General features: G+C 44.2%; 1 protein-coding gene and 1 pseudogene across 11 annotated transcripts in view; one reads left to right on the top strand and one right to left on the bottom strand.

The window, feature by feature from the left end:
* EIF2AK4 (eukaryotic translation initiation factor 2 alpha kinase 4) overlaps window positions 1-17,547 on the bottom strand; it is a 100,090-nt gene extending 82,543 nt beyond the window's left edge. For 3 of the 11 annotated variants that reach the window (XR_011997333.1, XR_011997332.1, XM_025998447.2), the window contains exons 1-2: window positions 17,310-17,530; window positions 2,236-2,348 (exon numbers count right to left, since the gene is read on the bottom strand). Coding sequence is in view for 4 of the 11 variants with exons in the window: in XM_025998447.2 (XP_025854232.2) it covers window positions 2,236-2,348; window positions 17,310-17,453 (257 nt within the window). In the remaining 7 variants the exon portion in view is untranslated. Of the gene's footprint in view, window positions 1-2,235; window positions 2,349-17,309 lie in introns of all 11 variants that reach the window. The other 8 variants (XR_011997330.1, XM_025998446.2, XM_072738236.1 and 5 more) reach the window with 5 other exon arrangements.
* A 1,338-nt stretch (window positions 17,548-18,885) lies between these two features.
* Window positions 18,886-20,562, top strand: LOC112919855 (ETS translocation variant 5 pseudogene; annotated as a pseudogene).
* The last annotated feature ends 4,269 nt before the right edge of the window (window positions 20,563-24,831 follow it).

Raw genomic sequence — 24,831 nt, 5'->3', positions numbered from 1 at the left:
CCCCTCTCACCACATTCCTTCCCTTCGCAGCTCTTTATTTGGCTGGTCCTTTATTTACCTTTATAGTAAGCTGGTAATTTTAAGTAAAGTGCTTCCTGAGTTCTAGAAGCTATTTTAACACAAGATCAAACCTGAGGAGGGGGTTGCAGGAGCCCACATATTCTTGGCCAGGTGATCAAAAATACTGGTATGTACAACTGGCATTTGAAATTTTGTGGAAATGAGCCCTTAACCCACGAGATCTGCAGTAACTATGGCTAGTTTGTGTCAAAACTTGATTGAATTGCTAGACCTCCAGCTGTCAGGATAGATACCATCTATTTGGTGTCCGGGAAAAATAAAACCCAAAGAGGTGCTACCTTATTTTTCTTCCATAAATTTAATTACCCTTTAACCAATTCATTAATTAAATACTCAATACCTACTACATCTATTCTAAGATTGTTAGAGGCAAAGGAGGGTCACTAAATTCAAGAAACTCATCTTAAGGGGCACCTGGATGGGTTAGTCAGTTAAGCGTCTGCCTTTGGCTCAGGTCATGATCCCAGAGTCCTGGGATCGAGCCCCCACATCTCATCGGGCTCCTTGTCCAGCGGAGAGTCTGATTCTCCCTCTGCCCTTCACCCAACTTGTGCTCTCTCTCAAATAAATATATATAATTTTTTTAATTAAAAAAAAAAAAAAAGAAACTCATCTTGCCAATCTGTATTTTCATCTTCTTTATCAGCTGTTAGGATAACAAATTCCAGGGCAGCCCAGGTGGCTCAGCGGTTTAGCGCCGCCTTCAGCCCAGGATGTGATCCTGGAGACCGGGGATCCAGTCCCAAGTCAGGCACCCAGCATAGAGCCTGCTTCTCCCTCTGCCTGTGTCCCTGCCTCTCTCTCTCTCTCTCTCTCTCTCTCTCTCTCTCTCTGTCTCATGAATAAAAAAATAAATAATATTTTTAAAAAAAAAAAGGATAACAAATTCCATAGATTTCCCACCCACTCTATAAGGCACAGCTTTCTTTTATTTGCCACTTTTCTTTGCTGGTTCCCTGCACAATTAGCTCAAATGAATGACAAAGTATCATTCAAGCCCATCTACCTTTCCACGTGGAATGTCTGAGGAAAGATTACATGGGATATACATATACTTCAAAAAGACAATACTTGAAAAAAGAAAAAAAAAAAAAAGACAATACTTGAGCAGTCCCGGTGGCTTAGCGGTTTAGCGCCACCATCAGCCCGGGGTGTGATCCTGGAGACTTGGGATCGAGTCCCACATCAGGCTCTTTGCATGGACCCTGCTTCTCCCTCTGCCTGTGTTCTCTGCCTCTCTCTCTTTGTGTGTGTATGTCTCTCATGAATAAATAAAATCTTAAAAATTAAAAAAAAAAAAGACAATACCTGACTACTGAATGCCAATGCTTTTGTTCTCCCAGTGGTTCTTATCCAGAGGCAGTACACTTTAAGGGGAAATGTGAAAATATGTGGGGTTTTATGGTTGTTTCAGATTGGAGAGCACTCCTAACATCACTGGCTAGGGCTAGGGATGCCACACACCATGCATTATGGGCCAGCCCTGCACAGTGGAGACCCATCAGTAGTGCCCCTGGTAATAGTGTAACTCAAATCTCCTTTTTCCTCTAGGAAATAAAACTCCCATTAGCACCAAAAAGCTACTTTGAGTCTTAATGCCAACCGTAGCTTAAAACTAAGTATACAAGGGCACCTGGGTGGCTCAGTCAATTAAGTCTTGATCTCAGTTCAGGTCTTGATCTCAGGGTTGTGAGATTGAGCCCCAAGTCAGGCTCTATACTGGGTGGGAAGTCTCCTTAAGGGTTCTCTCCTTCTGCCCCTCCCACCCCCTAGAAAAAAATAGTAAGACACAACTAAGAATACAAAGACTCTACTAGTCCTCATGCCTTTATCCTTTTCTTCTAAGACTGTTCCTCTTCCCAATTTAGGAGGAATTAAACATAAATTAGCACATTAGAGAACGCAAACAATTAGTCATGGAGTAAATATCAGTATCTGAAGTGACTATTTTATAACTATAAGCACTCTTAACATGAGACAGATTCATGAAAATGCCTACTGCTGATGTAGTTTCAATGAAATACAGATTATAGGAAATGAAATTTTAAGTGGAATGGAGGCAGGAAAGAGAAAATACCATTAATGTCAATCTGTTTCTATATTGTCAAAAGAGAGAAATGCTATCACATGGGAGGTATTTATAAATGTACTCACACATCTGGGTAGGTTGGTGGGCATTTAACCCTCAAATCCACTTGCACGTATACTTCTTCACCAGTTAGGCCCTGAGGGTACAGAACTAAGTTGATTTCAGGGGGCTCGTTGACCTAAAAGAATAGAAGAAAATCTTTTTCCTTTTCTTGGCTGAAGAGCCAATTATTAGTAATTAGTATAAAGAGCAGGGACTCCTGGGTGGCTCAGCAGTTGAGTGTCTGTCTGCCTTTGGCTCAAGGTGGGATCCTGGAGTCCCAGGATCAAGTCCCGCATTGGGCTTCCTGCAGGGAGCCTGCTTCTCCCTCTGCCTGTGTCTCTGCCTCTCTCTCTCTGTGTGTCTCTCAGGAATAAATAAATAAATAAATTAATTAATTAATTAAACAGCATCTTAGCTTGAATGTTCTACTTTTTAAATATTACGTGTAATTTCATTTTTATACAGGTATTTGGTCTTCTCCTAAAGCACAGTTTAAAAACAAAACCTGCACCACAGAGACTGCATTTTCTTTTTCAAAGTTATCTAAGGAGTAAAGCAACGCCTTCCACGGGCTTCTATTCATTCACACATTACAGAGTACAAATCACATGATTATGCATGGGTACCCTTCTAGAGGCTAGGAGCACAGGGGTCAATTTGGACAGACATGGGCCCAATGAGCCAATACGCATGAGAAGAAAAGTGAATATTCTCCATAATGAGTGCTGTAAAAAAAAAAAAAAAAATCAGGCAGAGTAATGGGATAGAGCATTGAGGGAGATTTTCAGACAGGTGGGTCAGGGGCCTTTTAAACAGGGGAAACTTCAGTTGAAATTTGAATGCTGAGACAATGACAAGTGAAAGCCTTAACATGGAAATCTAATGCCTCTTCTAAATATGGATATGCTCTCACTCAACTGCTTTTCACCAAACATCTAAATACCCCATTTATTGTTCTTCAATTTATCAAATATGCTTTTTCCAAAAGGGGCTTGAGGCAGTTTATATTATAATCTATATTATACATCATGAGAGAAGGGAGGCTGAGAGAAGAGGTATTTACTCTCATGATCCAGGCATTTTACCAGCTCTGCAAAGGTGGGTACTGTGGCTATTTTACAGATGAAGTAGCTCAAGCTCAGAAAGTTTCAGTTTCCGGGCATCTGGGTGGCTCAGTCAGTTAAGTGTCTGCCTTCGGTTCTGGTCATGATCCCAGAGTCCTGGGAACATCGGGCTCCCTGCTTAGCGTGGAGCCTGCTTCTCCCTCTCCCTCTGCCTCTGCCCCTCCCCCTGCTTGTGCGCTCTCTCTCTCTCAAATAAATATAATCTTAAAAAAAAAAGTTTCAGTTTCTTGCCCACAGATCCAACTTTGACTCCCAAACCTGTGTTTTCCTCATCAGCCACTCCATTGTTAGTGCCCATCCTGAGCTGCTGTGACTGAGCCTTGACTTTGGTCTTAGAACATCCAGGTAGCCAAAAGGGAAATGTGACACTATTTTACATTTCACATAAAAGGAAAAGACAAAAATTTTCAGGTTGTGATCCTGGGGTCCTGGGATTGAGTCCCACATCAGGCTCCCCACAGGAAGCCTGCTTCTCCCTCTGCCTGTGTCTGCCGTTCTCTCTGTGTCTCTCATGAATAAGTAAATAAATCTTTAAAAAATAAAACTTTTTTAGTGGCAAAAAAAAAAAAATACTGAGCAATACTAAATTCTAACAGGTATTTACAACACACAGTACCCTGAATTATACAAAAAACAAAATTCTCATCAACAATGTATATAAAAGACATCAGCTCGGTCTTCAAGTGGCTTTACCCTAATGCTTGCTCAAAGCAGCGTGGTAAGGCCCCAGGAAAGCACAATTCTGTGCACGTGGTTAAATGTCCCATGAGCAAGAGGCCTTCCACACACTCATTCACGCTTATGCCTCATACCCACAGTGATGGCCCAGGGCTGTCAGGAACTGTGAGCACAGTGAAGTGAGAAAATAGACGTGGTTCCAGCTGCCATGGAACTTCCAGTCCAAACAATAAACACATAAGTTTGAGTTCAAAAAGTGCTACTGAGTGTGCCTGAGTGGCTTGGTCAGTTGAGTGGCTCATGTCATGATCCCAGGGTCCCAGGTTGGTCCTGGGATCGAGCCCCGCGTCAGTCTTCTTGCTGGGCAGGGAGCCTGCTTTTCCCTCTCCCTCCGCCTGCCACTCCCCCTGCTTGTGTGTCCTCTGTCTCTCTCTGTCAAATAAATAAATAGAATCAAAAGAAAGAAAGAGAGAAAGAGAGAGTGCTACTAAAGACATGACGGCCTCAAAGGGTAATGGAACTGGCCGCCGCAAAATATGCCACTTTGTTATAAGGATTATTTTGAGTACTTGAAAATACAAGGAGCAAAAAGGGCCTTCTTTCACCATGTGAAAGATGCACTCCTACACTGGAACAAAAAAAATAATCTTTTTATCAAAGACAGAACATTGAGGCCAAGACAATTCTGTACAAACAGAACTTGGTATAATAACCCTTACCTTTCCCTCAGCCTCCCCATATGTTAGCTACTTTTCCACAATTGCCTCTCTTTGTTCAACCCACCATGTAAACAGTTAGGCCTGGCCATTTATTTGGGTCTTCATTTCCCTATGGGGTTTCCAATGTGCAGGTAAAAATCTGTATGCTATTCTCCCTGTGTCATTTTAATTCTCAGACCTGGCAAGAAACTCTAAGAGGACAAAAATCAAGTCCTATCTCCCTCATTAGAGAATGAGTGGCAGTGGGGGTGAGGGAACATACTTGGACTTGGTCATCAGGAAGACTTATCTGCATACACTGTCTCAGCTTAAGCTGAGACAAGCCGGAGAGAGAGAGCATTCCAGAGGAGGGAAGAGCATGTAAAGAGGTTCAAAGTGGGGCACTGGGGTGGCTCAGTGGTTGAGCATCTGCCTTTGGCTCAGGTCCTGATCCCAGGGTCCTGGGATCAAGTCCCACATCAGGCTCCCTGCAGGGATCCTGCTTCTCCCTCTGCTTATGTCTCTGCCTCTCTGTGTGTGTCTCTCATAAATAAATAAAATCTTTAAAAAAATATCTGATACTAATACACCTTCACTTATAAATTATTCTGCCTTTCATTTTCTCACTTAATTGCCCACCAGTGAAAACTTTTTTTCACAACAACCAATGATGGGGCACCTGGGTGGCTCAGTGGATTGAGTGACCAATTCTTGATTTCAGCTCAGGTCATGATCTCAGGGTCCTGGGATACAGCCCTGCAGAGAATATACTTGAGAAATTTCTCTGCCTCTTTCTGCTCCTCCCCATGTACACAGGCGTTCATGCTCTTTCTCTCTCTCTCTAATAAATAAATCTTAAAAGAAAAAAAAACAAACACAATGAGAATACTGTCCTAAATCCACAATGAGGGGCGCCTGGGTGGCCCAGTGGCTGAGTGTCTGCCTTCAGCCCAGGGAGTGATCCCAGGGTCCCAAGATCAAGTCCCACATCGGGCTCCCATCCAGGAGCCTACCTCTCCCTCTGCCTGTGTCTCTGTCTCTCATGAATAAATAAAACTTAAAGAAAAATCCACAATGACTGAGAGTTTAAAAGAGGCAAAAGGAAGAAGAAGGTAACAAAATAAGGAGAAACGCCATACGGATAGTAAAATCCTAAAGACCAGATAAGCCCAATGTGAAAAAGATTAAGTCAAAATGTTACAATGCAAGCACACCACCCAGGAATTAATAGCAGATCTTTTGTTTTTGAAGCAACAAAGTTAAAGCAGTCCTCTATAGCTGCAAGGAGCAAGAATTATGTAAATGTAAGTAGACCTAAAATTATCAGCAAGCCATGTAAGTAGAAGCCACGAATATAAACCAAAGCATAGGTCTTTCCTGGGCCCAGGATGGAAATGAACTTGTAACAGATAACATACACCACACGAAATGAGTTATCCCTGCAGTGGCAAGACAGCAAATCTGGTTTAACATTCCCTTTTGGGGATCCCTGGGTGGCGCAGCGGTTTAGCGCCTGCCTTTGGCCCAGGGCGTGATCCTGGAGACCCGGGATCGAGTCCCACATCGGGCTCCCGGTGCATGGAGCCTGCTTCTCCCTCTGCCTGTGTCTCTGCCTCTCTCTCTCTCTCTGTGTGTGTGACTATCATAAATTAAAAAAAAAAAAAAAAAAATTAAAAAAAAAAAAACATTCCCTTTTGTCCTTATGTGGGAAATGCAAAGCGCATCTGAACATAAGCAGCTCTCACGGGAAATGGTACAGAAAGCCCCTCACTCTATGTCCAGAGTCGTGGGAACAGGAAGCAAGCTTCAGAAAAAAGAGGCCTATTGGAGGATTACACATTTTGAATATATTCTTTACTAAAGAGAATGCTTAATAAAACACGATGAATCCAGTTAAGGATTGCTGACAAGCCTCAGGGAAGGAGGCCTCTAGGCCAGTCTGGAGACCAAGAGGGGGAACGTCAGTATGCAGAACACTGGAGTCTAAAGAAGTAGTAAGCAGCCTGCAACCACTCCTGGGCTGGACCAGCCATGTAACACCGTGCAGGTCTAGCGTTCCAGTTATTTCCACAACATATCAACACTAGCAGGGCAGAAGTGACAATAGTAACAAACCCAGGTCATGTCCTCCATGCCACCTTCGAGGAAAGGAGTTTTGAAGCAAAGTGAAGAGATTCCTGGATGCATAAAGGTTTCAGCTTTAAGAGATGCATAAGCCCAGTGATGGTAACTTGGATCAAGGAACAAAGCCAAGGCCGCTGAGGAATGACAAGAACCTAACAACTGGGCAGCCCCGGTGGCGCAGCGGTTTGGCGCCGCCTGCAGCCCGGGGCGTGATCCTGGAGATCCGGGATCGAGTCCCACATCGGGCTCCCTGCATGGAGCCTGCCTGTGTCTCTGCCTCTCTCTCTGTCTCTCTCTGTTGCTCATGAAAAAATAAATAAAATCTTTAAAAAAAAAAAAAAAAAAAAAGAGAAGAACCTAACAACTTGTCTGGATCTGAGTATGAAGTGAAAGTAACTCAAAGAACAGCACTCTGAAGAACTAGGTGCCTGCTACTTTCAAGGCCTTTATTTTTGGCTGACAATTTAACTGGACCAGAATGATATTCTTCTCCATAGTGTATAAACTTCAGGATATTTCTCAGCAGACTATTAATTATTCCCCCAATATCCATTCTCCCCTTACTTCTTGGCAACAGAACCCCTGATTTTTTTAGCTGGATATAATTCCTTTGCAGGTGACTGTGGCCAGTGGTTTAATTCCTGGCTAATAAGATTAAAGTACTAGGAGCACCTGGGTGACACAGTCGATTGAGCATCTGACTCTTGATTTCAGCTTAGATCATGATCTCGGGGTCATAGGATGGAGCCCTGCGTCAGGCTCCATGCCCAGCATGGATGGAGTCTGATTGTCCCTCTCCCTACCCCCTGCTTACTCTTACAAGCACACACACTCTCTCTCTCATAAATGAATAAAAAAGATGAAAGAACTAACACAACTTCTTCATCCCTTTCTCCTTCCTGTTGCCTGGAATGCAGATATAAAGTTGGAGTTCAGGTACCATAAAGGGCACACTGAGGATGGTGGAAGAGCAATATAGCAAAAGCCCTAGACCCCAGACTTTTGCATGCAGAAAAAATGAACTCTGTTGTCTTTTTTTTTTCAATTGTTCTATGGGTTTCTTTTATTTTCTTAATTTATTTAAAGATTTTATTTATTTATTCATGAGAGACACAGAGAGAGAGGCAGAGACACAGGCAGAAGGAGAAGCAGGCTCCATGCACAGAGCCCGATGTGGGACTCGATCCCAATTCCTGGGATCACACCCTGAGCCGAAGGCAGATGCTCAACCACTGAGCCACCCCAGGCTCTCCTGTTGTTAAGTCTCCTATAATATGTAGCCAAACTTAATACTAACTTAATACAAACTTAATATAGGCACACTGGGGAAAAAAAAGAACACTCAAGAAATAGTGACTTTAGGGATAAGAGTAGAATATTTGCCAGGCTTTCCTTGAGCAAACTGAGGGGCTTCTCAACAAGAGGCTTTTATGGAAGCCATGTGTAGGATATCATGCATTAGTTCACATTAGGGCACTCAAGGAACCCTGACGTTGAACAGGACCTGACTCAAAATGATGTCAACAGGTAGGATGTGCTGGGGAGTGGAGTGGGTAGGGCCTCCTTCATGTGTTCAGAAGATAAATGGTCATTAGAACAGTATTGATAAAATTCTCTGACTTAATCTGTAAAAGGAAATAATGAGTTCCTAGAATATCTATCTACAGGCAAGTACATACAAAGTAGGGCATAACCAAGACATTTTGAGATCACTAAAGGAGACGAAAACACAATGCAGAATGTATCAGATACAAAATACACAAACTACAAAATATACATTAAAAAATATTTTTTGAAGTCTGAAATGCAAGTGATATGAAAGCAGCATAAAAAGAATGGCAAGGAGGGACGCTTGGTGGCTCAGTGGTTGAGTGTCTGCCTTTGGCTCAGGTTGTGATCCTGGGGTCCTAGGATCAAATCCCACATCAGGCTCCCCACAGGGAGCCTGCTTCTCCTTCTGCCTGTGTCTCTGACTCCCTCTCTGTGTCTCTCATGAATAAATAAAATAAAATAAAATAAAATAAAATAAAATAAAAAAAAGAATGATGAGGGTCATAGATCACTACAATAAGATATGAACTATATGTACTTCTTCTTGGGATCATGAAGCTGGATACTCTCTTGGACTGTTATAAAATAGCCAAACTCCTCCTCAAACATAACACAAAAGAGAAAAGGTGATGTAAACTCAATTTTAAAAAGTAAGAGAGGTAATGCTCATTTGGACTCATTGAAACAACACAAACATTCGCTGAATCTTCAAGAAACAAAACCCAAGAATCTTAAAATACCCCAAAGGATTGGAAGGCTGACCTTGTGGACCTCTTCCCAGCACAATGCACACCTCCCAGGGAAGACCCCAGCAGCTGTCAGATATCCCTACTGGTCAGTCTGAAGCTGCTTTTCTCTGGACACTTCATAATACTCAGGCCCAATGAAATAAACTGGTTGAAGAATGTGTCTCACTGTTAAAAGTACTAGAGTAAAAAATAAAGACTCTTAAAAATTGAGAATTTTGGGGGGGCTTGGGTGGCTCAGTGGTTGAGCAGTCTGCCTTCAGCTCAGGTCATGGTCCCAGGGTCCTGGGATCAAGTCCTGTATCAGGCTCTCCGAGGGGAGACTGCTTCTCCCTCTGCCTATGTCTCTGCCACTTTTTCTGTCTTTCATGAATAAATAAAATCTTAAAAAAAAAAATTTGAAAATTTCGTTAGTGATGCCATAAAGTAGCAAACCTTTTGGTTTCAAAGCTGATGCATGAGGGTTAATGGCAGTCCATGATTAAATTTCACTGGATTACAAAATAAGCAGCAGATGAGAACAAGGTTTGGGAAATTAATTAAAACTATTAACAGTTTTCTGTTGCACAACAACATAAAAGTGCTTAACACTATAAACTGTATACTGAGGAATGGTTAAGATGATAAATTTAGTGCTACGTTTTTATTACAATTATATATATAAAAAGTTAATATGATTCAAACCACTTTCAGGTGTTTGGCCTAGAACTGTTACCTAGGATTCTGTTAATATTTTCCTCCTTAAATTGTGATGGCCAGACTTGACTCAATGCAGCCTCTTTCTCACAGGCTTTAGATCTCATATTCTGTAAAGTGAAAAGAAATTAGTCTGTGGGAAAACAGAACAAATCTAGAAATAAAGTAACATGTCAAGCAAGATAATCAGGGTAAGTTTCTGGTTTTAAGTCTGTAAAGATGTCAAAAATAAAAAAGATGATAGTAAAAGCTCAGAAAAAGGAAATTAGGTAATGTTCTTCTATATTTTATGTGTTTTTAAAATTTGATTTATTTAAACCTAAAAACAACAACAACAACAACAACAAACTGTCCACCCATCCTTCCCTCCTTCCTCTAAGCAAACACCAATCTGTTCTCTGTATCTGTGAGCTTGGCTTATTTTTTTAAATTTTTAAATATTTTTAAGTTTTCCATGTAAGAGAAATTATACATTATTTGTCTTTTCTGATTTTATGTTAAATGCCTTAATCACTGAGGAAGCTTAAGTGGCTCAATCAGTTGAGTGTCTGCCCTCAGCTCAGGCATGATTCCAGAGTCCTGGGATAGAGCTCCACATCGGGCTCCCCACTCAGTAGTAAGTCTGCTTCTCCCTCTCCCTCTGCCTCTGCCCCTGGCTTGTGCTATCAAATAAATAAAATCTTTAAAAAAGGGGGAACCTGGGTGGCTCAGCGGTTTGGCGCCTGCCTTCAGCCCAGGGCATGATCCTGAAGACCCAGGATCGAGTCCCACGTCGGGCTCCCTGCATGGAGCCTGCTTCTCCCTCTGCCTGTCTCTGCCTCTCTCTCTCTCTCTCTGTGTCTCTCATGAATAAATAAATAAAATCCTTAAAAAAAAAAAGCTTTAGTCACTGATTTCCCCCATATTTCCTTTTCTAAAAATGAGTATTTTCTGTACTGACTTTGTAAAAAAATCACCAAGTTCATTCATCTTAAGTATTTGCCTGTCAGGTTGGAGAGAATTTTTAAGCAATGTTAGAATTTAATAACCTAAAGCTCTACTTTAAACATACATGAAAACAGATTAAAGGCCTAAATGTAACACGTGAAACCATAAAACTCTTGGAAGAAAAACAGACAGTAATTGCTTTGACATCAGCCTTAGCAACATTTTTCTAGGTATGTCTCCTCAGTCGAGGGAAACAAAAACAAGGAGTGCCTGTGTGGCTCTATCGATTAAGTGTCTGCCTTCAGCCTGGGTCATGATCTTGGGGTCCTGGGATTAAGCCCTGCATGGGATCCCTGCTCAGCAGGGAGTCTCCTCCCTGCCCCTCTGCCTGCTGCTCTCCCTGCTTGTACATGCTCTGTCAAATATATAAAATCTTTTAAAAAGATTTTATTTATTTATTCATGAGACACACGCACACACACACACAGACACACACACAGGCAAAGTGAGAAGCAGGATCCATGCAGGGAGCCCAATGCAGGACTCGATCCCAGATCCCAGGATCACACCCTGAGCCAAAGGCAGACACTCAACTGCTGAGCCACCCAGGCATCTCAAAATGAAATCTTAAAAAAAAAAAAAAAAGGCAAAAATAAACTATTGGGATTATATCAAAATACAAAGCTTTTGCACAGGGACACCTGCTTGGCTCAGTCGGTGGAGCTGGAGCATGCAACTCTTGATTTTGGGGGTTTTGAGTTCGAGCCCCACGCTGGGTAGAGATCATTTAACAAAATAAAATCTTTAAAAAAAGCTTTTGCACAGTGAAAAATGAAACAAAACAAAAAGATAATCTACTGACTGGGAGAAGATATTTACTAGTGACATATCCAACAGGAATAATACCTGAAATATAGGGATCCCTGGGTGGCGCAGCTGTTTGGCGCCTGCCTTTGGCCCAGGGCGCGATCCTGGAGACCCGGGATCGAATCCCACATCGGGCTCCCGGTGCATGGGGCCTGCTTCTCCCTCTGCCTGTGTCTCTGCCTCTCTCTCTCTCTCTCTCTCTCTCTCTCTCTGTGACTATCATAAATAAATAAAAAATTTAAAAAATATCTGAAATATATAAAGAACTTATACAACTCAACACCAAAAAAACCTACAAATAATCCAATTAAAAATGGGCAGAGAACCTGTAGACATTTTCCCAAAGACATATAAAAGGATAGGGTGCCTGAGTGGATCAGTTGGTTAAGCATCCAACTCTGATCTCAGCTCAGGTCTTGGTCTCAGGGTTGTGAGTCCAAGCCCCACACTTAGCCCAAGCCCACTTAAAAAGAAAAAGAAAAATGGCCAACAGACACATGAAAAGGTGCTTAACATTACTAATCATTGGGGAAATACAAATCAAAAACACAAGTTATCACCCCATACCTGTAAGAATGTCTAAAATAAAAATGGTGAGCGATAACAACTGTTGGCAAGAATGTGGCAAAAAAGGAAACGCTTTCTTTTTTAAAGATTTTATTTATTTATTTATTTACTTACTTACTTACTTACTTACTTACTTATTTAACAGAGAGAGAAAAAGAAAGAATATGAGGGGGAATCAGCAAGGAGAGAGGGCAGGCTCCTTGCTGAGCCGGGCACCTGATGCAGGACTCAATCCCAAGACCCTGGGACGATGACCCCTGCCAAAGGCAGATGCTCAACCAACTGAGTCACCCACGTGCCCCCAAAAGGAAACTCTTGTGCACTGTTAGTGGGAATGCAAACTGGTGCAGCCACTATAGAAAACAGGATAGTTTGAAGTTCCTCAAAAAACAAAAAATAGGGATCCCTGGGTGGCACAGCGGTTTGGCGCCTGCCTTTGGCCCAGGGCGCGATCCTGGAGACCCGGGATTGAATCCCACATCGGGCTCCCGGTGCATGGAGCCCGCTTCTCCCTCTGCCTGTGTCTCTGCCTCTCTCTCTCTCTCTCTCTCTGTGACTATCATAAATAAATAAAAAAGAAAAAAAATTAAAAATTAAAAAAAAAAAAAAAACCAAAAAATAGAAATGCCATATGATCCAGTAATTTCACTACAGGGTATTTGCCCAAGGAAAATGAAAACACTAATTTGAAAAGATATATGCACCCCTATGTTTATTGCAGCATTATTTACAGTAGCCAAAATATGAAAGCAGCCCAAGTGTCCATCCATAGATGAATGGATAAAAAAGTAATATATATGTACAATGGAATATTACTCAGACACAAAAAAAGAATGAGATCTTGACATCTGTGACAACATGGATGACCTAGAGGGTATTATGCTAAGTGAAATAAGTGTACAAAGACAAAAACCATATGATTTGACTTATATATGAAATCTAAAAAACAAAGAACACAATAAACAAAAAGCAGTAAGAGACTAATAAATACAGAGAATAAACTGATGGTTGGCAGAGTGGAGGGAAGGGGGGATTGACAGACTGAGTGAAAGGAAGTAGGAGATACAGGCTTCCAGCTATGGAAGAAATACAGGAATAAAAGAGGATCAAAAGTATAGCATAGGGGGTGCCTGAGTGGCTCAGTCGGTTAAGCTTCCTGACTCTTGACCTCAGCTCAGGTCTTGATCTCAGGGTTGTGGGTTCAAGCCCCAGGTCGAGCTCCATGCTGGGCATGGAGGCTACTTAAAAAAAAAAAAAAAAAAAAAGTACAGCTTAGGAAATATAGTCAATGGTATTATAATAGTTATATGGTAACAGATGGTAGCTACACTTGTGGTGAGCATGGCATAATGCACAGAAGTAGAGAATCAGGTTGTACACTTGAAACTAATGTAACTGTGTGTCAATTATACTTCAATAAAAAAAATAAATGAACACACATGAAAATACACTGAATCTGAATTCTCTCCAAATTAAATATATGTAACGTTATTCAACTAAGAATGCCTATAAGTTTTTGAACCAGGCAAGTTGATTCTAAAGTTCATATGGAAAAACTAAGAGTAAAACCAGTCAGGAAAATGCTGTCAGTAAATGGTGACCACAATGAGTATCAAATAATGCTTATTATAAATCTATCGTTACTAAAGCAATGTGGTGGTAGTGTTTAAATAGATTAATGCAATAGAATAAAGAGTCAAAAAAAAAAAAAAAAAAAAAGAGTCAACAACAGATCCAAATACACCTGGGGATTATTTCATGCAAAGAAAAATCTTGAGCGCTTTTCACCAGGCATGGGACATGTAGGTATGAACAAATACACGGACCTTGTCCTTATGAAGCTAGCACAGTGTCATATAAGGTAAAGGTGTGTTTCAAATTAGTAGGGGGGAAAACTGAAAAAACTCATCTGCGTTAGTCTGACAAACTGAGGGTGGAAGGCAGCCTAGATATATACTTAGATGGAACTTTCACTAAAAAGCTATTTCTGGGGACGCCTGACTGGCTCTGCAGTTGAGCATCTGTCTTCAGCTCAGGGGTTGATCCCAGGGTGCTGGAATCGAGGCCCACATCAGGCTCCTAGCCTGCTTCTCCCTCTGCCTTTGTCTCAGTCTCTGTCACTCATGAATAAATAAATAAAATATTTTTAAAAATTTAAAAAGCTATTTCTGTATTTATTTGATGAACACTTGAAAACAAAGTCATGAAGAATTAAAAGAAAACTTCGGAAGACTTCATTTTTTTAGTACACTGGAGTAGGGAAATCTTTTCTAGAAAAAATAAGGGGGGGACTATAAAACAAAAAAAAAAACAGTCATTTAACTATCTTAAAAGTTTTTTGTAATTGCATAAATTACATAAGTATCAAATTGCACATGGGTAAATAGAGGAAAACATTTGCAACATATGATCCATACTGCTATTTTTTTTTTTAACAAAAAACAATTGACAAATGAATAAGAAAACAGACAATACATGGGGCGCCTGGCTGGCTCAATTGATGGAGCAGGCTAGGCTACTCTTGACCTCAGGGTTGTGCATTCAAGCCCCATGTTGGCAACAGTGACTACAGGGGCGTGAGGAGGTAGAAAATAGACAATATAATGGGAACAAGTGTTCCTTTTTAAAAAAAAAAAATTATTTATTTATTTATTCATGAGAGAGAGGCAGAGACATAGGCAAAGGGAGAAGCAGGGTTGCTGCGAGGAGCCTGATGCAGGACTCATCCCAGGACCCCAGGATCATGACCTGAGCCAAAGGCAAATGCTCAAACACTGAGCCACCCAGGCACCCTGGGGAACAAGTGTTGCATCCATCTACTGGCAAAGATGAAAAAGCCTGCCATTTACAATGTTGGTGAAGACGTAGAAAAACAAGGGTTCTCATACACTATGTGGGCCCAGAGACAGAAGCAGTCTGGGCCCCTTTTGGGAGGGAACTTTGCAATAGGTATCAAATTATACATTAATAGACCCTTTGCAGAAACAGAAAATAAGCCAAGCTAATTAATAATACATGTATAACTCCAGAGTAAACTAAATTTTAACTCAAGGGTGTCCAAACTTTTTTAGTATGTAAAATAATTTATTAGCATTCACACCCAAAACATTTAGATATTTATAAATGATATTATACAGGCGAGCAAACTGAAACCTACGTTTTAACACATCCCCCAAAAGAAGTCAAAGTAGCCTGAAGTTTATTCAGGTCAATAAATTCTGGCCTGAATTTATCAGCAAATTTGGCCTGACCGGACAGGAGGCTATTCATAGCCTTTATTATTACAGTCAGTGTGAATATTTGGATATTCATATTTCATTGTGGTTAATTCTGGATGCTGCCTCCATCACCCCCACACCAAGTGAGGTATTAGGTAAGGTATGGCTATGTACACATGGACGTGAACACGAACACTTCTGAATTTTGAAATCCAACAGGTCTCTAGGGTTTTGAATAAAGGACTGTGGACTTGCATAACCTTTCCCTGAAGACAGGCACACAGGTGATAATAAGTACTTGTTGAACAACCGCACTCGGATTCATTCTTCGTGGCCAGCAATTAGCTGCCTGTGAAGCCTATGAAAGTGTTGAGGCTACTCCCGCGTGCTGGGAGCCACAGACAGCTATTTGAATTCTTCTGCCCGTTTCTTATAGTTTTTGTTAATCTTCTATCTTTGTTGAGAAAGGTCACCAACTGTAAATTCTGGGATTAGTGATAATCCTACCCACGGCAGCTCCTTCTTCCTTTCTGTGGCCTTAGAAGAGCTAAGCACCTATAAAGTCAATAAAAGTGGCTCTGAAGGAGGTCTTTACAGACTTTGCCTTGAGTCCATGGGTACACTTTGTGGCTCCCGTTTTGGCTGCTTAAAGGGCCTACTTCCTGGTTCTCACTGTTCAGAAAGATAGAAGTTTTCAGATCACCAGAAAGACATATTATCGTAGTATAATAAGCTCTAGAAAAGTAAGCTCCCTGAGGGCAAGAGGTTTGCTCTGTTTTGCCCTGGGCTGAAGCCTAGAACAATAAATATTTAACGAAGGAAGAAGTACTTTGAGGGAGAACTTTTACCTCTGACAGCTGCAGAAAATCCTTATCTCTTAAGGAAATCCTGGATATAGGCAGATGGTTTCTTTTGTTTTGTTTTTTTTTTTTTTAGATTTTATTTATTCATGAGAGACACAGAGAGAGGCAGAGACACAGGCAGAGGGAGAAACAGGCTCCATGCAAGGAGCCCGATATGGGACTCGATCCGGATCCCATGATCACGCCCAGAGCCAAAGGCAGAAGCTCAACCGCTGAGCCACCCAGGGGTCCCAAGGCAGATATTTTTAAATGTGGGAATGATAGGCAGATGAAGGAAGATACTACCTTCTAATGATATTATTCAGAGATAATTAGTAAGGATGAGGGAGAAACCACCAGTATCAGCAACTTATGAGCCTTTACTCCCAGACAAAAGGGAAAGTAATATTTTAAAACAAATGTCACTTAAAAGGTCTAAACTCAGAGCATTCCTCCATCATGGCTAAAATGAATGTATTCTACACCCTGTAAGTGCCTTAAAGTTCCTCCATGCCTGAAAACAGTGAGGTCGCCCGGGGAGCACCGCGGGGTTGACACGGTTTATAGTTCTGAACCCCAGGGAGGGTGCGGCTCGAAAGGAACTGAAATCGGGGAGTGGGCGGGGGGGGGTAGGGGGACCAGTAAGATCTGTGCAAGCGCCCCCAAAGCGATACCGGAACAGAGTTGCCAAAATCGACCTCTATGATGCGCTGTGGTATCAAACTCAAGGGCTTTCGGGGGCTGCGGGGTGGAAGGGGCAAGATTCCAAGGAGGCAGGGACGTTCAGGAGGTGTCAGTGGAAATGAGAAGTGTCAGGTAAGGCAGAGGAGCCCGCCTGGAAAATTCGGCCTAGGTCGGAGCTCTGGAGACCCGCGGGTGCAAAGACAAAAAGTAAGCGTGGGTGGAATCGGGAGGGACTAAAGGACTGAGGAATCCCAAAAGGTGCGGCTGGCTCGGCGTCTGCAAGGCCGGGCCGGGCCTGGCCTGGCCGGGGGAAGGCGCGCAGAGGGAAGACTGGGCCGCACCACCCAGCACCCCGGGGACCAGCCACGTTCCTACCGATTTGCGCGCGTCCGGCCGCAGGTCCTGGAAGTCGGCGCCGTAGATGGCCTCCAGAGCCTGCAGCTCGTGCTGCTGCCGCTGCGGGTAGCTCTCCGGAGGCTCGTCCCGGCCGCGCCCCGGGGCCCCACGGCCCCCAGCCATGGCGACGCGGTGGCCCAGGCCGGGCGGCCTTGCGTTGGCGGTGGTGGGCACCCGGCGGGCTCGGGGGCAGGGCTTCACTCTCCAGTCCGGCCCGCGGGCGGGGCTCCGCGCCGGGGGCGGGGCCGGGGCGGGAGCTGCGTGCGCGCCGGGGGCGGGCTCCGGGGCAGGACTGCGCTCTCCAGACCGGGCCGTGGGCGGGGCTCCGCGCTGGGGGCGGGGCCGGGGGCGGGGCTGCGTGCGCGCCGGGGGCAGGCTCCGGGGCAGGACTGCGCTCTCCAGACCGGGCCGTGGGCGGGGCTCCGCGTCGGGGGCGGGGCTGCGTGCGCGCCGGGGGCGGGGCCGGGGGCGGGGCTGCGTGCGCGCCGGGGGCAGGCTCCGGGGCAGGACTGCGCTCTCCAGAGCGGCCCGTGGGCGGGGCTCCGCGTCGGGGGCGGGGCTGCGTGCGCGCCGGGGGCGGGGCCGGGGGCGGGGCTGCGTGCGCGCCGGGGGCAGGCTCCGGGGCAGGACTGCGCTCTCCAGACCGGCCCGGGGGCGGGGCTCCGCGCCGGGGGCGGGGCTTCGTGCGCGCCGGGGGCAGGCTCCGGGGCAGGACTCCGTTCTCCAGACCGGGCCGTGGGCGGGACTCCGCGCCGGGGGCGGGGCCAGAGGCGGAGCTGAGCGCCTTGACTGGGCTCCAGCAGCGGGTCAACCTGGGCCTGGAGGGAGGAAGCAAGGAACGAGGCTGTGGTCTGGCTTTGCCTACTTACTGCAGGAGAGCTAGAGCAAAGAAATCTGCTGAAACGTGGGAAATTAAATCAGTAAAAATTATTTACGCCAGCTATTTCCACGAAATGCCTGGAACTTCTTTACCCCAGCACAGGTAGTAAGAGGGAACTCAAAGGGCAGACTTTGATGCGTTTTCAGGTCGCTTAGGGTCTAACCTTGAAACTTCCCACAAGACTACTAGGAAAAAAGATAGTGACCTTTACCCCCCGTCCCCACAGCTTTGTGCCCCCAAACTCATCCCCTTAATGATGGATTCAACTATCGTTTGTCCCTACCTCCCACCTTTAAGAGTCTCCATGATTATCAGCATGCAATTTCAACTGAACAATGTCTTTTCTTCAGGCATCTTTATGAGCTACTAATGAAGGATGGTTGGAAGAAAGGCAAGCAGAGACAAGGGGCCCCGGCCCTCAAAGGAAACCACCCTTAAAAGGATTTTACACCAAGTATCTATCTCTGATAGGCAAAAACTTTTCACAGATATAATAGCTTAAAAAATGTAACAATTGTTCAATATCATTTAATACCCATCTGTATTCAAAATTCAACATTTGTCTCAAATTAGAATCTGTATTGGGGGTTCGGCCCAGCCATTCTCCCAGGCGCCCAGGCCTGGTGTGCGCCTGTGTGAGCGATCCTGCGCCCCGGGGCCACTGCAACCGGAGGAGAGCGGCTGCCTCAGGAGGACCCCTTTCCCCCCAGAAATTACTCAATGCTGAAACCTTTCAAAGTGATATTTGAGGCGCTGGAAGCACCATGGATGGGTTTTATGATCAGCAAGTCCCTTTTATGGTCCCAGGGAAATCTCCATCAGAGAAATGTCGAGGGCGGCCTGTGATTGACAGAAAGAGAAAGTTTTGGACACAGATCTGGCCCATGATTCTGAAGAGTTGTTTCAGGATCTCAGTCAACTTCAAGAGGCTTGACTAGCTGAAGCACAAGTTCCTGATGATGAACAGTTTGTCCCAGATTTCCAGTCTGATAACTTGGTGCTTCATGCCCCACCTCCAACCAAGATCAAACAGGAGCTGCACAGCTTCTCCTCGGAGCTGTCATCCTGTAGCCAGGAGCAGGCTCTAGGTGCTAACTATGGGGAAAAGTGCCTCTACAGCTATTGTGCCTACGATAGGAAGCTCCCCCTGGGTTCAAGCCATTAACCCCTGCCCCAGCCAAGTCTGCCCACCCTCCCACCCCCCCACCCACCTCCCACCCGCCGCGCACGCCCCTGCAGCTGGCCCAGTACCAGGCCCTGCCCTTGCCCCCCACTCGCTTCCGGAACCTGGACCACAGCAGCAAACCTCTGCGGTCGCCTGGCCACCACATCAGCCCCTGCAGATGCCAAAGATGATGCCTGAAAACCAGTATCCCTCAGAACAGAGATTTCAGAGACAACTGTCTGAACCCTGCCACCCCTTCCCTCCTCAGTCAGGAGTTCCTGGAGATAATCGCCCCAATTACCACCGGCAAATGTCAGAATCCATTGTCCCTGCAACTCCCCCACCCCCTCAGGGATTCAAACAAGAATACCATGATCCACTCTATGAACATGGGGTCCCAGGCATGCCAGGCCCCCCAACACATGGGTTCCAGTCACCAATGGGAATCAAGCAGGAGCCCCGGGATTACTGTGTTGATTCAGAAGTGCCCAACCGCCAGTCGTCCTATATCAGAGGGGGGTATTTCTCCAGCAGCCATGAAGGTTTTTCATATGAAAAAGATCCCCGGTTGTACTTTGACGACACTTGTGTTGTTCCTGAGAGACTGGAAGGCAAAGGCAAGCAAGAGCCCACCATGTACCCGGAGGGGCCCCCTTACCAGAGGCGAGGTTCTCTTCAGCTGTGGCAGTTCCTGGTTACTCTGCTGGATGACCCAGCCAATGCCCACTTCATTGCCTGGACGGGCTGTGGCATGGAGTTTAAGCTGATAGAACCTGAGGAGGTTGCTCGGCATTGGGGCATCCAAAAGAACCGGCCAGCCATGAACTATGACAAGCTCAGCCATTCTCTACGCTATTACTACGAAAAGGGCATCATGCAGAAGGTGGCTGGGAGTGATAGTCTATAAGTTTGTGTGTGACCCGGATGCCCTCTTCTCCATGGTCTTCCCTGACAACCAGCGTCTGTTCCTGAAAGCAGAGTCCGAGTGTCACCTCACCGAGGAGGATACCCTGCCCTGACCCAACCCGGCCTCCCTCCTGGACCTGGACCGCTCTGGCAACCTCGCCTACGCCGAGGGCTTTGCTTACTACGTTTCCGAGTGGCTGAGCGGCCAAACCCTAGAGCTAGCAGTTCCCATTCAGGGAAACGAGGGCAGTGGTTTTGTTTGTGTTTTTGGCTGTTCCTAAAGCTTGCCCTTTGAGTATTATCTGGAGAACCCAAGCTGTCTCTGGATTGGCACCCTCAAAGACAGATACCTTGGCTGGGGAGTGGGAACAGGGAAGGGGCAGAGAAACCACCAAAAGGCTGGTGCCTCGGCTCTGATCCTGACAAGGTTTCTGGGGAGAGATTGCAGTGGAGCCTCCTTCCCATGGACAATATATATGCAAAGCAATACCTTGTTCAGGGTAGTGCCCACAAACCAGGACAGAGTGTGTGACAATCTGCACTGAGCGTGGGCTACTAATTGCCTTTACATAGAAGGGCTCTGATTTGCATAATTTATTGAAACAGAAATGACAGACCCATAGAATAGTAGGCTAAGAAGCTGGGAAGGCTCAGACCGTGAAGGGTTAAAAAGTCTATCTTCAAATTGGGAGAGCTGCAATGTTTCCCCTCGGTCTAGAAAGAAGGGGGGAAAGTCAGAACAGCTGTTCCCCACTCCATGGTTCTCAAATACTAAACCATTGCGACTCTTGGGAACCTTCTAGCCATGTGGTCACCAAGTAGAACAAGCCCCCTTTCTCTTCCCAGTCACACAGCTGTGTGTGAGGACGGCTTTCATTTTAGAAGGGTGATTTACACTTTTGACAGTATTTTGTTTTGCTTTGATTCGGGGGATTGTTTTGTTTTGGTGGTTGTTTTGGAAAGCCAGTTTATAAACTGATTTTTGTAGTTTTGGTATTTAAAGCAAAAAAAAAAAAAAAAAGGCCAACACACAAACCTTTTGGTAACTGTGCCCTGCGTCCTAAGCAGGGCAGTGCCGACTGATGACGCTGCAGCTTGAAAGGGGCTTTGCTGGGGGCGCCCCCTTGCCGTGCACAAGCCCATTCTATTGCCTGCTTTGTGCTTTCTGCACCAGACAGCCTGATGGAACATTTGCACCTGAGCTGTACATTTTTGAGGTGTGCAGGGCAGCCCGGACACACCACTTGATTCTATGTGTATAGTTCCTCGTGTTTTCTAACATGCCCTCTCTGGAAAGCATATGTACATAATACATGTCATGTCCATTCAAAACCTGGCCACCTGGTGGGAACCCTGGGGATTTCTCCCCGGGCATGACCAATGACAATTTCCATTTCATCCATTTGTCTCGTTTCCTTTTTTTTTTTTTTTTCTTCAATTCTTGGACTTTCAACCCTGCATATGATTCAATAGGGTTTGAGATGTACATGTGACCCTGACAGGTAAAACAGTGCTAGCATTTGAGTTTCCTGCCACCTTAAAAAAAAAAAAAAAAAGTTTACTATGATTACTGTATTATATCAGAAAAGTTTTAAACCACCCAGCTAAAGCTATGTGAAAGTTGGCCTCAAAATGGAGAAGTCCTTAGAAGTGGTAATGCCTTGCTGCCCACTCCACTGATAGGATTGCTCCGCTGATAGGATTCCGTGCTCCCCGCAACACTTGGAAGTTAACCCTGACTGCTGGTCTTCATGTGCACAGGACAGTGCTGACTCACTCGGTGAGGGGAAGAAACCTGCTTTGAATTGTTTGCCTCTCAAGGGGGGTGCGTTGCAGTCTTCACCAGCCCCCCCTTGACCAGCAGCGGCACATCTGTGAAGAGGTTCATAGGGCTGAGGGGTACGTTTTATAGCTATGAAAACATGAGGTTTTCCTCTATTGGAAGCTAATTAGCCCGCCAAGGTATTGAACCTCTAGCTTGGGCCTTAATTAGCATTGTACTCTAATCAAAGGACTCTTTCCCGACCGTATTTATAGCTCTCTAACCTAAACATAGTCTATATATAGATGCATATTTTATCCCCAGCTGGCTAGAGATTTATTTGTTGTAAATGCTGTATAGGATTTGTTTTTTTCTTTCTTATCCTGGTTTGGGTTTTCTTTTTTTGATGGATTTATGCTGTCTTAGCAAGTTTGAAAATAACCCTCTGTAGCCTGAGCTCCCCCCGTCCCCTGCTGTAACCACGGGGCCTGTGCTGGTACAGGACACAGGATGGCGCATCACCGTTGCATTCCCACTGGACTCATGCACCTCCCAGATCGTTTTGGGGTTTTGTTTTGTTTTGTTTTATTTTTGCTTCTTTTCCAAAGTATGGAAAGTCTACAGTGCAGAAAGGCTTTAACCTGCCAGTTGATTTGAAATACTTTCCCCTGCTCAGGGCCATATGCATCCTGCCAAGCTGCGTTATATTCTATACTGTGGGGATTCCTGGGTGGTGCAGCGGTTTGGCGCCTGCCTTTGGCCCAGGGCGCGATCCTGGAGAACCGGGATCGAATCCCACGTCGGGTTCCCGGTGCATGGAGCCTGCTTCTCCCTCTGCCTGTGTCTCTGCCTCTCTCCCTCTCTCTCTGTGTGACTATCATAAATAAAAAAAATTAAAAAAAAATATATTTAAAAAAGTATATTCTATACTGTGTACAATAAAGAAGTTTGCTTTCAGTTTAAAAAAAAAAAATCTGTATTGGGTTATGGACATATAAATGATGGAATCAAAACAATCACGGGGGCCCATGTGGCTCAGTCGGTTAAGCATCTGCCTTCGGCTCGGGTCATGATCTTAGGGTCCTGGGATTCAGCCCCACATCAGGGTCCCTGCTCAGCGGAAGGCCTGCTTCTCCCTCTCCCTCTGCCTGCCACTTTGCCTGCTGTGCTCTCTCTCTCTGTGTCAAATAAATAAAATCTTAAAAAAAAAAAAAGCAATCAGCAAGATTTGAGGAGATGATGGTGTCTGTGGATTAGATAACAGTATTGTATTAGTGTTCATTTCTTGATTTTAATGTTTATGCTGTGGTCATTTAGAAAAATGTCCTTGTTAATAGGAAATTTCCACTGCAGTCTTAAGGGGTAATAGGAATATGCAATTAGCTCCCAAATAATTTGGAAAATAGAAGGAGAGATTATGATAAGTCAAATGTAGAATGTTGACTATGGGGGAATTTAGTTGAAGGATTATATGAAAGTTCTTTGGATGATTCTTAAAACTGTTATGTAAGTTTGAAGATATTTCAAAGTCAAAATTTCATGATAAAAGCTGACAAACTGTTTCCCAAAGGGCTTGTACCATTTTTTTTAATTATTATTTATTTATGATAGTCATACAGAGAGAGAGAGAGGCAGAGACACAGGCAGAGGGAGAAGCAGGCTCCATGCACCGGGAGCCCGACGTGGGATTCGATCCCGGGTCTCCAGGATCGCGCCCCGGGCCAAAGGCAGGATCAAACCGCTGCGCCACCCAGGGATCCCTCTTCTGCCTATTTAAAACATTGAGTTATCTGTTTTCTTATCACTGAGTCTTGAGAATCCCTTATATATGGAAATAAATCCTTTATCAGATGTATGATTTATAAGGATTGTCTCCCAGTCTGTGGCATGCCTTTTCATTCCCATAACAGTGTTTTGCAAAGAGCACAGTTCTTACTTTTTTTTAATCTCCTCTTCCCCCATGTATTGCTTACTTTTGAAGAAATTTAATTTCTCATTTTTTTCCTTCTATGAATCTGAATCATGTTTTGTTGTTATATCCAAGAAATCTTTGCCTAACCCAAAATCACAAAGATGTTCCCCTATGTTTTCTTCAAGAAGTTCTATAATTTTAGATTTTACATTAAGATTCTATCATTTAGTTTTAGTTTAAAAGTTAACTACATACCTACCATATGACACAGCTATTTCACTCTTAGGTATTTAATCCAGAATAATGAAACCACATATATACAAATGTTCATGGCACCTTAATCCCCAAACTGGAAACAATCCAAAATGCTTATCAACAGGTGATGAAAAAATTGAAGTAAAAATAAATTGAGATATATCAATACAATGGAATACTATCCAGCAATAAAAAGAAATACACTAGCCCTGGAGTAATAAAATAGATGAATCTCAAAGTGATTATGCTGAAAGAAGCCAGACAAAAGAGTACATATTATATAAAATTCTAAAGAATACAAACTTAATATATGTTTTATATAAAATTTATATAAAATTATAAAGAATACAAACTTAGTAATAGGAGATAAGTGATCAGCTGGGATAAGGAGAACAGATAGGCCAGGGGATAAGGAGAATAGATAGGTCAGGGGAAGGGATTCCAGAGGGAAAAAAAGAAACTCTTGGGGCTGACAAATATGGTCATTATTTTGATTGTGGTGATGATACGCTTGCTTTATTTTTTCTTATTTTTTATGATAGTCACAGAGAGAGAGAGAGAGAGAGGCAGAGACACAGGCAGAGGGAGAAGCAGGCTCCATACACCGGGAGCCCGACGTGG

This window comes from Vulpes vulpes, chromosome 15 (assembly GCF_048418805.1).
Source record: "Vulpes vulpes isolate BD-2025 chromosome 15, VulVul3, whole genome shotgun sequence".
NCBI classification, from domain to species: Eukaryota; Metazoa; Chordata; class Mammalia; order Carnivora; family Canidae; genus Vulpes; species Vulpes vulpes.
This window is presented reverse-complemented; position numbering and strand designations above follow the sequence as displayed.